General features: G+C 51.0%; 9 protein-coding genes across 9 annotated transcripts; 5 read left to right on the plus strand and 4 right to left on the minus strand.

Annotated features, from left to right (window-relative positions):
* Positions 1–50: 50 nt before the first annotated feature.
* CCOS01_14908 (uncharacterized protein) lies at positions 51–866 on the plus strand (the record flags this gene model as incomplete). Its single annotated transcript, XM_060463050.1, has 1 exon — positions 51–866. The coding sequence occupies one exon, from the start codon at positions 51–53 to the stop codon at positions 864–866; it is 816 nt and encodes a 271-aa protein (XP_060306235.1).
* Positions 548–925, minus strand: CCOS01_14909 (uncharacterized protein; the record flags this gene model as incomplete). The annotated part of the gene is made up of 1 exon (XM_060463051.1): positions 548–925. One exon carries the CDS (start codon positions 923–925, stop codon positions 548–550), a length of 378 nt encoding a protein of 125 aa, XP_060306236.1.
* Positions 926–3,838: 2,913 nt separating this feature from the next.
* On the minus strand, positions 3,839–4,441 carry CCOS01_14910 (uncharacterized protein; the record flags this gene model as incomplete). Its single annotated transcript, XM_060463052.1, has 1 exon — positions 3,839–4,441. The coding sequence occupies one exon, from the start codon at positions 4,439–4,441 to the stop codon at positions 3,839–3,841; it is 603 nt and encodes a 200-aa protein (XP_060306237.1).
* Positions 4,442–6,321: 1,880 nt separating this feature from the next.
* On the plus strand, positions 6,322–6,669 carry CCOS01_14911 (uncharacterized protein; the record flags this gene model as incomplete). Its single annotated transcript, XM_060463053.1, has 1 exon — positions 6,322–6,669. The coding sequence occupies one exon, from the start codon at positions 6,322–6,324 to the stop codon at positions 6,667–6,669; it is 348 nt and encodes a 115-aa protein (XP_060306238.1).
* A 274-nt stretch (positions 6,670–6,943) lies between these two features.
* Positions 6,944–7,578, plus strand: CCOS01_14912 (uncharacterized protein; the record flags this gene model as incomplete). Its single annotated transcript, XM_060463054.1, has 2 exons — positions 6,944–7,234; positions 7,282–7,578. 2 exons carry the CDS (start codon positions 6,944–6,946, stop codon positions 7,576–7,578), a joined length of 588 nt encoding a protein of 195 aa, XP_060306239.1.
* An 848-nt stretch (positions 7,579–8,426) lies between these two features.
* Positions 8,427–10,421, minus strand: CCOS01_14913 (uncharacterized protein; the record flags this gene model as incomplete). Its single annotated transcript, XM_060463055.1, has 7 exons — positions 8,427–8,618; positions 8,678–8,750; positions 8,818–9,158; positions 9,234–9,817; positions 9,881–9,984; positions 10,053–10,178; positions 10,252–10,421. 7 exons carry the CDS (start codon positions 10,419–10,421, stop codon positions 8,427–8,429), a joined length of 1,590 nt encoding a protein of 529 aa, XP_060306240.1.
* Positions 10,422–10,918: 497 nt separating this feature from the next.
* CCOS01_14914 (uncharacterized protein) lies at positions 10,919–12,377 on the minus strand (the record flags this gene model as incomplete). Its single annotated transcript, XM_060463056.1, has 2 exons — positions 10,919–11,561; positions 11,653–12,377. 2 exons carry the CDS (start codon positions 12,375–12,377, stop codon positions 10,919–10,921), a joined length of 1,368 nt encoding a protein of 455 aa, XP_060306241.1.
* Positions 12,378–13,717: 1,340 nt separating this feature from the next.
* CCOS01_14915 (uncharacterized protein) lies at positions 13,718–15,335 on the plus strand (the record flags this gene model as incomplete). Its single annotated transcript, XM_060463057.1, has 2 exons — positions 13,718–13,920; positions 14,000–15,335. The coding sequence occupies 2 exons, from the start codon at positions 13,718–13,720 to the stop codon at positions 15,333–15,335; spliced, it is 1,539 nt and encodes a 512-aa protein (XP_060306242.1).
* A 97-nt stretch (positions 15,336–15,432) lies between these two features.
* Positions 15,433–15,597, plus strand: CCOS01_14916 (uncharacterized protein; the record flags this gene model as incomplete). Its single annotated transcript, XM_060463058.1, has 1 exon — positions 15,433–15,597. The coding sequence occupies one exon, from the start codon at positions 15,433–15,435 to the stop codon at positions 15,595–15,597; it is 165 nt and encodes a 54-aa protein (XP_060306243.1).
* Positions 15,598–15,903: the final 306 nt, after the last annotated feature.

A 15,903-nucleotide genomic window follows, 5' to 3' on the forward strand; every position in this document is an offset into this window, starting at 1 on the left:
TGAAATTCCGTCGGTTCCGCTGCGCTGCCCACGCCTGAGGGGACCGGCAAATGTCAGCAGGTCGGTCTTTACCCGGCCGTCTATCGGAGTCTCTCACCATGGTGCGCGGTGTATATCTCTTCCCCACGACCCCTCAGGCTCTTCGTTCTCGTCATGTATCGGTGGACCCTGCAATCCACAAAACCAGAGGTTGTGCCGCCGGGTCAGCGAGGATAGACAGGCCATTCGCTGGAAACCTTCCGCTCCTATGTCGAGCCAGGCAAGGGATGGGGAGGTGCAGCGAATTGGCCATAGGCCTCAGGAAGGCCATTGTCGAAAACGGAACAAAGCGCTGCAGCAGGATGCAGACGCAGGTCACAGGTTGCAGTGGGTGGTGTGCAACATTCTCGCACTGGACAGGTCTGCGACTCTCCGCCAAGGTTCAAGGTCAACCATTCCGCCAAGATCGCAAGAGAGCCACCGGATGGAAAGGAAAAGCGGGGGTTGGGCCCTCCAGGAAGCGTGCAAGATCTTCCTGCGTCTCCGCCAGAGGCCTCCGCTTCAAAGGTCACTCCTCTCTCGGGCACGCCGTCTCCTCCAAAGGCCAAGACTTCTGCCCAGCACTGTGGCACTCTCCCAACATCTCCACGTATTCCTCGAATCCTCTCTCAGACTCCGTATGGATACGTCCAGCCAGACTCTCGATTTCTGGGCGTTTGAGCCAAGCTCTGCTGCATTTGTCGCCCGATGGATCCCCCCCTCTGGCCACCGTCTTGACCGTCTTGTCGTTCCGTCTCGCTGCCTCGAGAGGTTCCAGATGCTCGATTTCGGGCCCCATGCCCTCCCCTGACTCGGGCCTCCGAGTACCCCTCCACGGCTCCGGTTGACGTTCAAATGAGGCCGGCGCTGTCTGCAGTACCACAGGCACAAGGTCGCGGTTCCTCATCACAGGCACCTGCCGATCCAACGGGCTTGGGCGTGGCACTCAATGGCATCCCGACCTCGCTTGCAATGCTGCCATGATGATAGCATCGGTGCGGAACACCCAATCTCATTTCCCACAACCCGTTGTCGAATTTACCGCCTCCCCAGGTGATCGGGTCGGAGCACGTCCCCTGCCACCCACAATGACGAAATGGTTCATTTCTGTCCCGTTACCAATATGAGCGAGCAGCGATCGCAAGCAGGCCAACAAGCTCACGTCTCAAGCTCCATGCGGCTGGCGAGAAAGAAGGCATTGAAAACTTTTGGGACTATTGGTGAAACGATTCAGCAGGCAAACACCCTCCCACCGCCAATGATGTCTATTGCAACCTTTTTGCAGCAGCGCAGAACTAAACATACCACTGCCCCGCGCGCCAAGAAATGCTGCGACCAGCGCAACAACGCACAGGAATCCGGGCACCACACCGGCACTTGATCGCTTTTCACGTCCACCTCTGAATGGTATACCAACATCAGAATGAACCTTGTGTGCGCAAGCGCTGCTTGTCTTTCTGTTGCCCAGCCGCCGACCCAACCCTAATCTGATTCCTGGTTCGATGCCTTGCTCGCCAGCGATGGTGCTCGTCGTGGGAGCTGACCGGACCATGGATCAAGACCCCCGAGATAGCCCGGTTCACTCGATTAAGCTTAAGGTCCAGGCCAGGAACCTCAGGCGCTGGCAACGGCAGGCATTTTCCCAACCCCTCGCTTTCATCGCGGAGTCATCCCGAGCTTCCGAAGTGTTCTACTCGTCCGTACCTGATCCCAGGTAATTGGACACACGGATTTTGCTACTTGGTATTGTCTACCTCGTTCTCGGTTCATATACTCACCATCGTTTCGCCGTAGGAGCGAAACCGGAAGCGCGGAGTTGTCTTGAACAACTTCCACGACCTCAGCTTAAGTGCTACAGCCTGAGATCCAGCGACCTCAAGCTACAGATAGGTAGGATCAGTCGTTTGACTTTTGTTGAGCATTTCCGTGAGATATTGAGCATAATTGCTGCCCGAAATTTGCCATCCTGGATGGCTCCGGGAAGTCGAATCATGTGCCTTGTCCAGACACCCACCGCAAGTCTTGGCACATACTGATATGGCCCGCCGAGCAAATCGGAATGTAATCGCTCGGAATGCAGGATTAAGTCCTTTTGCAACTATCGCGCCATTTTTCTGCCAGAACACAGCGAGTTACCATGGTGCGAATATAGCATGTTGCTATGGAGCATCAAAGCAGAGATGGATGATACATCAATGTTGAGCAGTGGGTTTGACTCAATTTCTGCTCTTCACTCAGCCGTGCCTCGCAGGCTAGTTGTCACGGGATGTGGGTGAACCGACTTAGTCCATCACACTGACCATGATATCTGGAAATTCCTTCAAGTGCCAGCCCTACAGGGCGCATCAACTCTGTTGGGCAACGGAATGCTTCCGAGATGAACGCCTCCGCTATCAGCCCCAGATGCCGTCCGCTTCACTTTAATCTTCTATCACGCCCCAATCGTGCGCGTACTTGACTCACAGATCCGCATCGCGGGATTTGCCTGTATCCTCAATGACCGTAGATGTACCTATCTCGGTGTTGAACAGATGCTATTGTTTTGAGGATCTGGCATAGTTGGTACTGCATGATCCGTGATGTGATTGTGACGACGGCGAATGGGGCTCTTGCGAACATCTTGGCCGATCAACGACGGAGATAGGCCAAAGAAGCAATGGATCAATTTGCTGTATTCTCCCTGGCTTTGGAACGATCAACTCATTCGGTGCTGCCGATTCGGACTGCACCTGCCTCAGTCTATATCACCTGGCTCTTGAATATATCGAGTCTGAGCAAAGTTCGAGGAAGGAGCATGGCGTGCGGGTGTTCTCGGTGCCGTTCCGACTCCGGCCTCGACCTCGGGGCTTGCGATGAAGTAGAGCAACCACCGGGACGGTGATGGTGCGGCTGCTGATGAGTTGGGCGGACATGAGCTGGGCGGACTGGACTCCATGGTTGGTAGAACTTTTACGGAAAGATGCATGTAAACACGATGACATGATCCCTGGGGTTGTAGAACCGGGAAGTGTAATGAATGCTTTTTAACTAGATCTGTTACAACTGTAACCTCGACGCTTCTAGGAGAGATATCAGAATCATTTGATGTTATCCGCTGAGGCAAAGTATGGCACTGATGCCCGGAATTACAGGATTTCTTCTTAAACATCATGTCCTGGGTGTTCAGTACGACGAACTTGTCAGTGTTCTTCTGTCCCTGTCAGTGTCAAACTTGAACTTTTGCCATGCTCGCTTGAGTGTCTCGATGCTGTTCTACCTCGTCGCGAACTGATGATAAATAAGTATTGTTCGGCCTTATGTGTAGCATCGCATCTCTATTGACGGCACAGCACATGGTGATCTTGTGTTGTTGGGATGACATTTTCATCTTGACTATTTTCCTCATGGCGTGGTTTCCAAAATTGAACATAGAGCTTAATGAGATGATTGATCTATCTTTAACATGTATGAACCCCTGGACGTATCCAGGCAGCAGGTAGGACAGTGGGAATGGGATATTTTAGCCCAGGGTGCAGTGACAAAGAAAGCCGCACGTAAGAGGTACGATATCGAAATATGTCTTCAGAAGAAAGATACGTGATAGCTGAGTCGTACTGAGACATGAAGCGAAGATGATTGAATTAAAAGGTGTACCGGCGGAATCGTGAACCCCGTCGTGAAGATAATCGAAGCATAAAACAATACTAAAGATGCTGGCTAATTCCTACATGGTTCAATCTCATTTTTCCAGCCGTGTCCAATCATTATCCATTTAACCCTCACGTTCATTTCCATCTCTCTTATACCAGTCGCTGCCGATCCAGATAGAGTTGGCCTAATCTCAGGAGGTATAGACGTTGACGGTGGCTTTCAGGAGGTTGCTGAGGGTGGCAGTCACGCCGGTCAAACCAGACTGCGAGGTAGTGTCGATGTAAGGCGAGAGCGCAGCCCCGAGACCACCCAGATTCGTCGAGATCAGCTTGAGGTAATCGGTCTGACCAAGCGGAGCCAACGACGCGACAATGCCAGATGTCTTTGCCTTGTTCAACAGATCCGTGACCGTCTTGAGCGCAGGCTGGATTTCGTTTGTGAGCTTGTTGACGATGGCGGTCGAGTCGGTCGAGTTGAGGGCTAGGGTGAGGGCCTTTGCGTCGAGCAAGGTGGAGGAGGAGGCCGAGTTGAGGCCGATTGTGTTTAGGAGGACCGCGGGGAGCTTGAGGATGTTGGCGACGCTGAGGGTGTTGCCGGTGGTGTAGTCGAGGCCGTTGAGGGTTGTCGTCAGCTTGAGGATGGAGCCTTGGAGGGTGTCGAGGTTGGCGATGATGCTCGCGCCTGTGCTTGATTGGGAGGGGAGGTTGCCGAAGGGGAGGAAGCTGAGTGGCACTGGAGTTGCTGAGGATACTGAGAGGGCGGCGAACCCGGCGAGGAGGGAGGAGAAACGCATTGTGGTGTGTTTGTGAGGTTGATGTTGTGTGAGTAAAGTGAGATGGATGTTGTCCTGGGTAAGGTGAAGGGGGCACAGGCGAGAATATCTTTATTAATGCTTGTCCAAGGCTGTTGCTGAAGTGCATGAGGGCTGGGAGTTCTCTTAGACTGAAGGAGGCCGCAACGTCTGTATTTATTCCCATCTAATCTCAGCCAACATCCTCGCCATTTGATGTCACACAACTCGTCCCTCCCGCTTTTCCTCTTCTTCAGCTCAACCTCCTCCGTTGACGAAATCTGGCCCGCCCAAGACAAGTCTATCCGAGACATATCCTCCTCGCTAAAAGAATGTCTCACCGCCGCCGCCTCTGGAAGGGTAGATCTCGACCAGAGGCAGACACCGACTAACCCGAATCTCGGGAGCCTCAAGCCACGGAGCTAAACCCGCATCGCAACAGTTCTGCGAAGAAAGAGGAAAATGATTGGCCTAGTACGCAAGAGGCGGGCAGGGAAACCAGTGACCGAACCGGCCCCCCTTTCCTGTGAGAGAGCCTGCAGCGCCGTTTCCGGGTGTGACGGGGCGGAGGGAGCGGACGCGGGCGGGCTGCTTTCGGACGGCGTCGTCGAAGAGCTATGCTTATAATGCGGGGCCCACCTGTGTTTTTCGGTTCAGCGTTAGTGTGTGACCACACTTGACTGCAGCTGACCAATGTCAGAACAATGATGATGGGCGTGATGGTGGATTGAGGCTTGGGATCTGGACGGTAGTGGTAGGTATTTCGTACGGGCGGAAGATGACATGGCTGGTTGTCACACAGGATCTCCAGAGGCTTGTTGCCTCTTGCGCCGGTGGACGTTTGGGTACGGCTGAATTCGATCTGGTCAGATGGGTGTACGTCTGCGCCTCCGTTCCTCTGACGTTAAAGAGAAAACGAGAAAGAATCCACGCAATTTCATATCGAATAAGCACACTATTGCAGCATCTTCTAATTGCTCTCCAACACTATTAGTTAGATGGAGGCACGATTGCACTCACTAATACCTTGTTTCGAGGAGATTGGCGCGAGGGGTCAACTCCAAAAAACTTCACGAGACTGTGCCAACTCCAGTAGGTACAGTCCTACATTCAGTCAGCCAAATGGTGATTAGTAAGGCTTATATCCTTACCGTTACCCTTCGGCATATACATTAATGCCGAGTACGCGATAAGGAGGATCACGACCCCGCGGCTATTTAAATACCCATCGGTGCAAAACTCCCCGATGGCTGCGTACAACATTGATAGTTTGCTGATGCCTACTGTGCTTAGCACTCTGTTCCTGATCTAATACAGAGCGGTCTCGACTCTCGCGACCAGTGTCTTCCCTGTCTAGATACATGTATCTACGCTGGAACACGCTGGAATATGGACCGAAGTGGGCTGTAACTTCAGAAACGCGGTTCCATATACAGCATTGGCAGTCACGTTATGCTATACATATTGCTTGTGATATCATCCGTTTTGGTCACTGAATACTTATAGATTCCCCTGGATCACGTCTCAGTGACTTGAGACTCAGGTCTAGAGAAAAATATCTATCGTAGGAGCTGATCTCGGTCGAGCATAGACCGACAGGCTGTGTATTAGAGTTTTAGCATGACCAGTACTGCCTCAACAGCAAGGCTATAGTGGTGACCGTGGCTACTCTTCATGACTGAGCTTCGGATAAAAGCATGGCGCTGTCGTGAGGGGAACCTGATTACTCGAATGATGCTCGACCGATGCATTTTTGTCAAGTAGCTGCCGGTGGGATCAAATTCATGAAAAGTATCCCGCCGCTCAGAGAAACAGAATCAAATGAAGATAGGTCACAGAGGCATAGTGCAGCTCACTCTCAAGCCGTCCGCACTTTTCTCAACATGGCGCCGTACCCGAAATCTTTCGCTAAGCCTGGGGAGAGGTTTATATATGCACCACCCAGCACGCCCTTCCAGCATTTGACAGACGAGGAAGCCAAAAACTTTGTGGAACGTGGCTGGCTTCGCGTCGAAAACGCTATCGATCCAGATGTTATACAGCGGTGGATGAAGGATCTCTGGGTCCGTTGCGGGTATGATGCTGGCGACAAATCCACATGGGCACAGGAGTACCTTCACCTGCCCTTCCATCGGCAACTTCGTTACGAGAAGTTCGCGCCAAAGGCGTTTGACAAAATCACTCACATCATCGGCGGTGTTGGAGCCTGGGATGACGAGCGAGAACGCTGAGTGGGGGACAATTTTGTGGTCAACTTTGGTTCCGAGTCCAGGTCCCGAGAGTCAGATAACGTAGAATTGCCCAAGCAGAAAGGCGGCTGGCATTGTGACAATGACTGGTTCCGACAACTTCTTGACTCCTCAGGAACAACGTTGACGGTCATTAACTGCTTCACGGAAATTCCACCAGGAGGCGGAGGTACTCTATCATGCGAGGATGGCTTAATACGAGGTATGAATCCATTTCTAGCTGTCATAATCCCAAATCACGTCTGGTTCAGACTTGATGGCTATTGAACTCTTGCTGACTACTTACCTTACTGGAGAGGTTTGCAAGCGACTTTACGACCACCCTGAAGGTCTCGACCCAGCTTTAACCGCTGATGATCTGACTATCGGCGTGCGCGAGTGCGAGATATTCCAGACTGTCGAGGCGAAGAAGGGCGACGTCTTCATCCTCCACGGTCTGGTTCCGCACACAGCGAACTACAACTGTCACCACTATGCTCGCGTCATCACCAACACCCATATCACCCTGAAGGACCAGCTTCATCTGGATCGACCTGACAAGAATTATGTAGGTCATATGAGAGAAGCCATTATGACGACGCTAAGTTTGCATAGACCCTTGCGGAACAGGTCATTCTTCGAGTACTGGACCGAGAGCCTATCCTGGAGTTCAAGCCCACGCGCGAGCGAAAGTTTTGGTACCCTCGGAACTTTTGCTTCAAGGAGAAGAGGATTGAAGATGAGCTGAAGGCTGTGAAAGATGCCGCAGCTGCAGAAGGACTGGACGCCAGCAACGTTGATAGCATTTGGGTGAGTGAGAAAGCTCGGTCTGATTTCGCGAGGACGAATGGGTTGTTGTTACCAGTGCACGAAGAGGCTGGATTCGAGACGACGCAGCACTTAATTCAGTAAGTAGAGAGATGTAGCGAACATATAGAGATGTCTATATGTCCCTCAGTCTATGCGGGTAATCTGACAACTTGATGTGGAGATAAGGACTTTCTGATTTCTACCGGCCAGAATCATCAATCACCAGCGGAATCTACCGTTTGGTTCATACAAAAAGGATACTCGCCGCCGAGTGAATATTAACCAGTGATAGTTTCAGTAAACGAGTTGTATTTGTTAATTCTGGATAAAGATACAGTATAGATAGAATTCGCTATCAATCACGATACTTTAGAAAATATTGAATGATACAACCATCCAGGACTCATCTAGCTCTTTTAGGAATGAGTAGAAGGTCTCGAATTCTTGGTACTGTGTACGAACGCGAGCGAGGTACTCGCAAGGTCGTTTGCGGTTGCACGGTTATTGTGTGACGGAAGAATGGCTTCCTCGGCTATCGGGTTCCCGAGCGGTTAGGTAATCGAAAATCGAGGCTAAGGAAGACGTCTTTCCTTTTGCGATGCTGTGAGTTAGGGTCCTTCGTCACCTCGCAGAGGTCGGCACATTCCTCGGAGTTATGCGAGTAGTCCATCTTGCTGTGAGTCCAGGCCACGGCCCGAACCATCACAGGCAGGCCTGGACCGGATCGAGGAATGTTACTAGTAAGGGACGTAATGCCCGTTGCGAGCTCTAAGCTGTCTTTTGCTCTTATGGCCGTAGTGTAGTTTTACGCTTGGGATAAGTCGGCTAGTTTGGCTCTTTGTTCAGTTTCCTCGATTCCTGAAGATCTCGGACCCTTTCGCGGACCGTGGTGCACAAAATGACTGTGGCACCTCCTACTTTAGGAAACCTTCCTCGCATTTGTTGATCCATCAGAGGGCGATGACTTCGACGTGACTCTGCCTTTTCTTTTCTTCTTCCACTTGATTCTTGACGTCCTCCATGTCCATCCTTGCAACCTTTGCCTCATCGCCGTCGAAGACTTTGGCGACTTCTTCCAAAGTGAGATTCTTTGTTTCTGGGTAGAAGAAATACACGAACAAGAGATAGCAAAAGTCCAGGATCTTACAGACGGATCAGTTGAGGCAATTATGGAGCTGACCACAAGGCGAGGGCCACTTACAGTGTAGAACATGGCCAGTGTCCATGCATGTCCGGCTGCTGTGAAGTTATCCCAAGCAATGGGGTTGGTATAGCTGAAGAACGCGTCGCATATCAGCATTGAACATGAGCTTGGGAGCCTCACTCATTATGTGATCTCACCTTCCTAGGACGATCAACCCCTTGACAAAAATAGTTGATATGACGCCGGCCTTCGCCCTGAGACTGTATGGCATGATCTCCAACGCGTAGGCTGCCATGACCCCGGTCCACGCGATCTGATACGAGAGACTGAAGAGCCAGATGAAGGCGATTTGGGGGTACCCAAATCGGGCAAGGTCGTGAGTACGCTCGAACTGGGAGCTAATGATGGTCCATCCCATGTACATGAGCACCATTCCCGTGGTGGCTGTGAGGAATAGTGGTCTTCTACCAAAGCGGTCTATGCACAATGAGAAGGATACCGAGACGACGAGAGACAAGAGCGTCTGGCCGCCACTGAGCTGTTGGGTTTGGAAATGAGCCGTCAGAATGCTTCGGACGGAGGTTTTTGCTCAGTGAGGTAGATAGATACTCACCAGAACCTTGTTTGTCTGATCGCGAATGCCAGCACCCTCGTAAATCTTGTTGGCGTAGTTGGAGAAGAGATTTGTACCGCTGTACTGAGACACCATCGCCAGTGAGATCAACAAAACAACCCTATACCTATTGCCCGCAGTCCGAACGAAGTCGAAGTAGCTGCTGGACTTTTTATCCTGGAACTCAAGAGCCAACGTCTGTTTCATCTCTCGAAACTCAAATACCACTGTCTCATTTGTCTTATCCCCGTTGCCGTGGTACGTGGATAGCATGTTTTCAGCGTCCTCGTAACGTTCCTTGGCGACTAGCCAGCGAGGTGACTCCGGGATCCAGTAAATGAGCGAGAGAACCAAGATGCCGGGGAACGCCTGAAGTATGGTGAGCGATCTCCACGACCAGTCGCCCATTATCCGAATGGTCGCTAGGGCTAGCCAGGAACAGCTGGTCGATCCGACTCCGTACATGCAGTTGACGATGGCAGAGATCCTGGCACGGTGCTGAGGGTGCGCGATCTCGGCTATCAGGAGACCGGCGCCGTTGAATGAGCTTCCGAAGCCGAGAATGAAGCGTCCGGCCATATACACTTCATGCAAGGATCAATACTCGGACTACTCAACGGAACCTGCGACTCAAAAGGCTGACTTACTTCCTTCGCTGTTTGATAAAGCTCCTATGAAAGCGCCGATGATCTCTATGACGCAACCGATAATGATGGGCATTTTTCGGCCGTACTTGTCTGCAAAATATGGGCTATGTGAATCTGGGTTTAGCAGAAGTCTCACACTGGACCGCAACTTGAGTCTTGTGGTCACACTCACACCATCCAGAAACTGGAAAGAGATCCGACATCGAGAATGGCAACGATGAGGCCGAGTCTTCCCCCTGCAGGATGATTGAAGGAGCTCTGCCACTGATCCATGACTTGTGATGTGTTCATAAGCTTCCTGCATCCCTTCGTCATGAGTATCTTGTTGTGCACTGGTGTTTTGGACTCCATGTGCAAGAGAAGGAGCTTACGCATCGAAGCCTGTCGATGCAGACATCATCATCAAGACACCACACCAGAAGTACAACTTCCTCAGTCCAGGGTCCTTCCACCACGTAACTGGTTCGAATTCAGGGGCCTCAGACCGGGCCGCTTGCGCCTGTACATGTTTGGCGTTGCGATTGAAGATATTTCGGGCCATCTTGCCACGAATTCCAAGTAAAGAAGGTGAGTGCTAGAGCAAATGCCACAACGTATCGATCCCATATGTTCATCCGTAGAAGAGGGTCATGGGAGTTTGCTAGCATTTAAGCTCATGGAGTCGACGATCTATTAGTCGTGACCGGATGGTAATGTAAGAAGCTGAGACAGCCGGACGCTAGGACTGCCGTAACCTTAAATCATCAGAGCATTCCAAAGTTTATTTGATGTGCTGTTTTCTCACAAGAAGATGGAAGATGATACATGGGCGAAGATAATTGAAACTGAGGAGTCACGGGAACAAGGGTCAACCCTGTGCGTACTTCGATCGCAATCATATCTGCCATCTCGTATCTTTGAGGCATCAGACGATGCATCGGTGGACAATGGATTAAGTCGCACTGGATTTTGGTGGTTCAGATTCTAGATCAAGAGAATACATGTATGTTCAATAATCAGATAGCCGACTGTGTACGCTGAAATAATACGACATGCCTTTTATAACAGCTTCCGCTTCTGGATCTTCACCGTAGCATCTCTATCAAGACTTACGACACCTCGACACTCCGCCCCCTCCATGCCCGGACCTCTGCTCGCTGGTGAACCATCTAAACGCGACCAGCGCACAAACTCCATGTCGAAAGTGGTGACCATCATCGCAACCGCCGCTAGAATCTCATGCTTGGCGAAGAATCTCCCAGGGCAGATGACGCTCCCACCACCATACGGACAGTAGTCACCTAGCTTGACTTTGCGCATTTCTGGCTGCAAGAAACGCTCGGCCCAGAAGTCGCGTGCCGGGTGGCCTGGGAACGCCCATACTGCCTCGTCGATGTGTGATAGCCAACTGGGAGCCAGGATGAAGTTGTCCTTCTTGAGCGTATATCCGTCAATCTCGATGTCTTGCCGCAGACGCCGCGAGATGGGGATGCTCGAGCGCAGACGCAGGCATTCGTTGTATACGGAGTTCAGCAAAGGCAGAGCCGCTAGCTTTGTGATATCGATATCGAGTACTGATGTCATATTCGTACCGACGACCATGGCAGTCTTCACCTCGGCGCGGATTCTTGAGAGGAGTTGCGGGTCTCGGACCATCTCGAATAACATGTATGCGGTCATGGGAACGGCGTTAGCATTGATGCTGTTCAACGGCAGAAGTTAGCAGATGACCATGGGAGAAAATAACAGGAAAATATCGGGGGTCAGGAGAGATAGGAAGAGACACCACTCACGCCCAAATGAGGCCCATATGCATTGCTGCACGTCCTTCGAAGCTGATACCGTAATCAACAAGTGCAGCATTTCGCTCACGCACAAGCCTGTGACCAAAGTTCGCTTCCCAATCAGCATCGCTGTCTGGGGGACAACCAGCAGTTGCTGCCGCCAGCCAGTCTTTGGTGGCTTCAAGAGTGCGGTCGCGCGCTGCCCAGCCTTTGCGACACACTAGCTTTGGCAGCCCCTGCATGAGTGTCATGAAGGCAGCATCGTAGTCCCAGAATGTCTTGGCTTCCAACGAGCCCTTTTGGAGAATTCGCGGACCGACTAAAGTAATGGTTGATGCAGCGAATTGGTACGTCTGTAGGAAGTCGTATAAGCCGACAATCGCTGGGGCTGATGCGCCTTCTGGACAAGTCTTGAGCTGTTCGGAAAACTCGAAGACAAATTTGGCCGTCAGAAAGTCTACGGCTGACTTTTCCGTAAGGTTCTTGAGGTATATCCCATGAAGTATGTGCCAAATGCGCCCTTTCCCTACAACGCCGGTCTCAGACTGGTTGAGAGTACCAGCCCCTGAGTCGTCCATCCCCAGAAGGGCGGCATCGCTGGCTGGAAGGCCTTTGACCTTGTGTGCGATACGCAACTGCATAAACTCGAACGAAAGACTGCTAGACTGTCGAAAAATTGCTTGAATGTTCGAGGCGCCCATCACGAGGTACATGGAAATAGGACCTAGACGCATAGTCACCGGTCCTTTTGTTGGTCGTTTGGCACTTTTGTTACGGTAACGTCGATCAGCATGATGGCCATATACTCAACATATAGTACTCAAGAATAAACTTACAGTGTTTCCTCATAGAACTTATGAGGATCTCTGATCATCTGAATGCCATTCCCAACCCATGGCAACCAATATGCCAAGGTAGGTGGCTCATTTCCTCGAAATTGGCGGTTCTTCTTGCTGCTAAGGTAAAAACGGCATGATGTGAAGATGTAGGTGCACAAGCAAACACCAAATATGACCAGCACAAAGTATTTGAAAGCGTGAACTACGGGCCAGGAACTGATCCTTAGTAGAATCAATTTGATTTGATGAGTGAATGGGAAGTCATGATCGTCCATGGTGGAATTTCGAAATCTCGTGATGTTGGCAGGTTGCCGAGTCACCTCGAAAACCCGAGCCAGCTCCATTTCCAGTAGTCTCCTAATACTTCAGTGGATTCAGTTCTCGTGCTGCCGCGCGGAGGCTTGAGCTTGACGACTTACACACATGCTGCTCAGACTTTGCTGAAGGATGATACATAGTGGCACCCGGGCTGCATGTGATTGTGGTCATTTGCTGTCGAGTAAGAAGCACTGTGTCCCACAGACCGTAAAGGATTGTATTCCCTGCCAGAGGCTTGGAAGCTATTCCACCGGATCTGGGTCAACGGCCTCAAAAGTGGCCGAATTGCCCCGAGTGGCATCATAATTCATACGGAGCACATCTGTCTCGAAGGATTCGGGAGTACGACGATGCTATCAGCCTTACCAATCAGGTGTATGTCCTCTTTGCCGAAAGTCCGACCCACCTCTGTCATATGTACTTGACATGAGCCATGGGAGCGGTTCTGGACTCGGTAATCCTGGTAGGGGAAGGGAGGCGATTTACACGGTGCAAAAAATCGCTAGATGATGTCGATGTAACGATGTCTACCAAGATAGTAGCTGACATGGGTACATGTGGATATGTGTAATGGCTACACTTGCTGATTAGTGTCAGCGGCCATGCTAGTGGTTCTGCTGCCTAAGACAACGAGACTAGTCTGCAACCCTGCATTCAGAATCACGATACTTGGCATAAGCACTGTGAGCACAGCCAAATGGACCCGCAAAGTCAGTCGCGCCATAATGATGTTGGGTTGCACAGTGTCAGACTAGGATTGCAGGGCCTAGGACCAATCCAGGGCACTCCGGATTGTTGATGATCCATAGGCCCAAATAAGGCAAAGCTAGGTCAACGGAGGTGACCTCCGAAGTGAAGGAAGAAAGAATCATCACATCGTTGCCATACTTTGTTGGGCAAGTCCAAAGAAAATCCAGATGGCCACGGGTGAGAGGCCAGACTCAACCACAATGCCAAACAGTTACTCAACTATCATCATCGGCGCAGGAGAATCTGGAATCGCCGTGGGTTGTATGCTCAAGACCAAGCTGGGTACTGACGACTTCCGAATATTCGACAGACAGAACGGTGTCGGAGGGGCATGGTTTGCCAACAGATACCCGGGCGTAGCCTGCGATATGTAAGTGGAATCAGTGTGTCGGGAGGCAGAGATGATTGGCCTTTTCTGATCGTGACGTCGGATCTGACTGTTGATGCAGCCCGGCAATTTTCTACTCGTATTCTTTCGCCCCAAACTATGAGTGGACGACCTTGTTTCCTCCAGGCCAGGAGATCCAGCAGTACTTGGATGGTGTCTGCGACAAGTTTTATATCCACAGCAACATTCAGCTCAACACCGAGGTGTCAAGTGCTCGATGGATTGATGAAGATGCCGAGTGGGAAGTCAAGGTGACCAGTCTGAATCCCCAAGACAAGACTTCAGAAGAAGAGGCTCTCCGGTGTAAGATCCTAATTACATGCGCCGGTGAGCTTGTCGAGCCCAATATTTGGCCGCAGCATGTCCCAGGAATTGAGTCTTTCCGAGGACAGGTCTTTCACACCGCGCAGTGGAAAGAGGATGTTTCCCTGACAGGAAAAGATGTTGTCGTAATCGGGGCAGGCTGCACTGCAGCGCAGCTCGTTCCGGCACTGGCAAGCCCAGAGATTGCTGCGAAGTCAATCACGCAGCTAATGAGGGGACCGCCGTGGGTTATGGCTCGACCTGAGAAACCTCCTCCGCGTTTGATGGAGGTTGTTTCCACGTTGCTTAGAACCATACCTGGACTAGGCTTGTTTCTTCGGCTTTGCCTCTTCCTGTACGCTGAATCAACATGGCTCAATGTCGGCACGGGCTGGTTCGGCAAGAAGCGGCGACAGTGGTTTGAGAAAAGACTCTCAAGTCACCTGCGGAAGACGGTGCCACCTAGATATCACGACATGCTCACACCACACTTTGGTGTTGGATGTCGGCGGATCATTGTCGACGGTGGATGGTTGGAAAGCTTGAGTCTCCCAAATATTGAACTTACCGACAGACCTCTGGTTTCAATCGAATCCCAGGGCATTGTATTAGGTCCTCGGCCAGGAGAAGAGCGCTTGGAGTCCATCGACGAGAAGTGCCACAATGAAACCATCCAGAAGCCCGCAGATGTCATTCTCTTGGCAAATGGGTTCGAGACTTCGACTTACCTCCATCGCTTGAAAGTGCAAGGGAAAAACGGCAAATTTCTTCACGATGTCTGGCAGGCAAATGGAGGCCCTGGCGCGTACCTCAGCACTGCAGTTCACGGATTCCCTAACTTTTTCATGGTTCTGGGGCCAAACTCCGTCAGCGGCCACTCATCAGCCATTCTAGCAAGTGAAAATGTGATAGGATATGCTCTGAACTTCCTCAAGCTTGTTCTGAGCGGACAGGCCCGTACTGTTGAGATTCAGCTAGAAGCCGAGCAAAGTTACACGGCTGATGTGCAGAGAAGGTCGCTAGACAAAGTCTGGCAAACTTGTCACAATGGCTACATACAGAATGGAGGCTGGAACAGCTCGATATGTCCGTAAGTCACGCGATAACTTTCATTTCACTTGCTCAATCGTTTAAAAATACAAGCTGACGATTTGGCATCTTCAAAGCTTTAACCAAATCCATTTCGGGTGGATGTGCAAACATCCGATATGGCAGCACTGGGATATTGCATATACAAAGGCTGGAACTCAACAGAACAACTTAGAACTTTCCAGACGTCGAAAAACGGTGTGGGTGATTGCTTCATTCTTGGCTATATTTGCTCTTCTTGTTGGGTATTATGGCAGATTACACTAGTCGCCGGAAACATTTAGACATCAATTCACCAGGCGGAGAATGAACATACTATTCTTGAAAGTAATAATTCGCCGATACAAACGAATGGCTCTGGGCGTCTTACTTCTAAAACTAAAATCCACGAGAAGATACCCAGAGCTGCCCTGCGATCAACTTCTCTTTCCACCTTGTTCATGAAGATTACAACATCCGTCTGCTTTCTTGCACATACTCTCTAGATCTGACACATCTCTTTACCGAGCCTTGGTCTCGCTTCGACATCGCACTCGCCCCGTCATCGCTTCTTTTCTCTCTGGATGAAACGTT

This window comes from Colletotrichum costaricense (assembly GCF_030867565.1).
Source record: "Colletotrichum costaricense strain IMI 309622 chromosome Unknown Scaffold_22.1, whole genome shotgun sequence".
In the NCBI taxonomy this organism is placed as follows: Eukaryota; Fungi; Ascomycota; class Sordariomycetes; order Glomerellales; family Glomerellaceae; genus Colletotrichum; species Colletotrichum costaricense.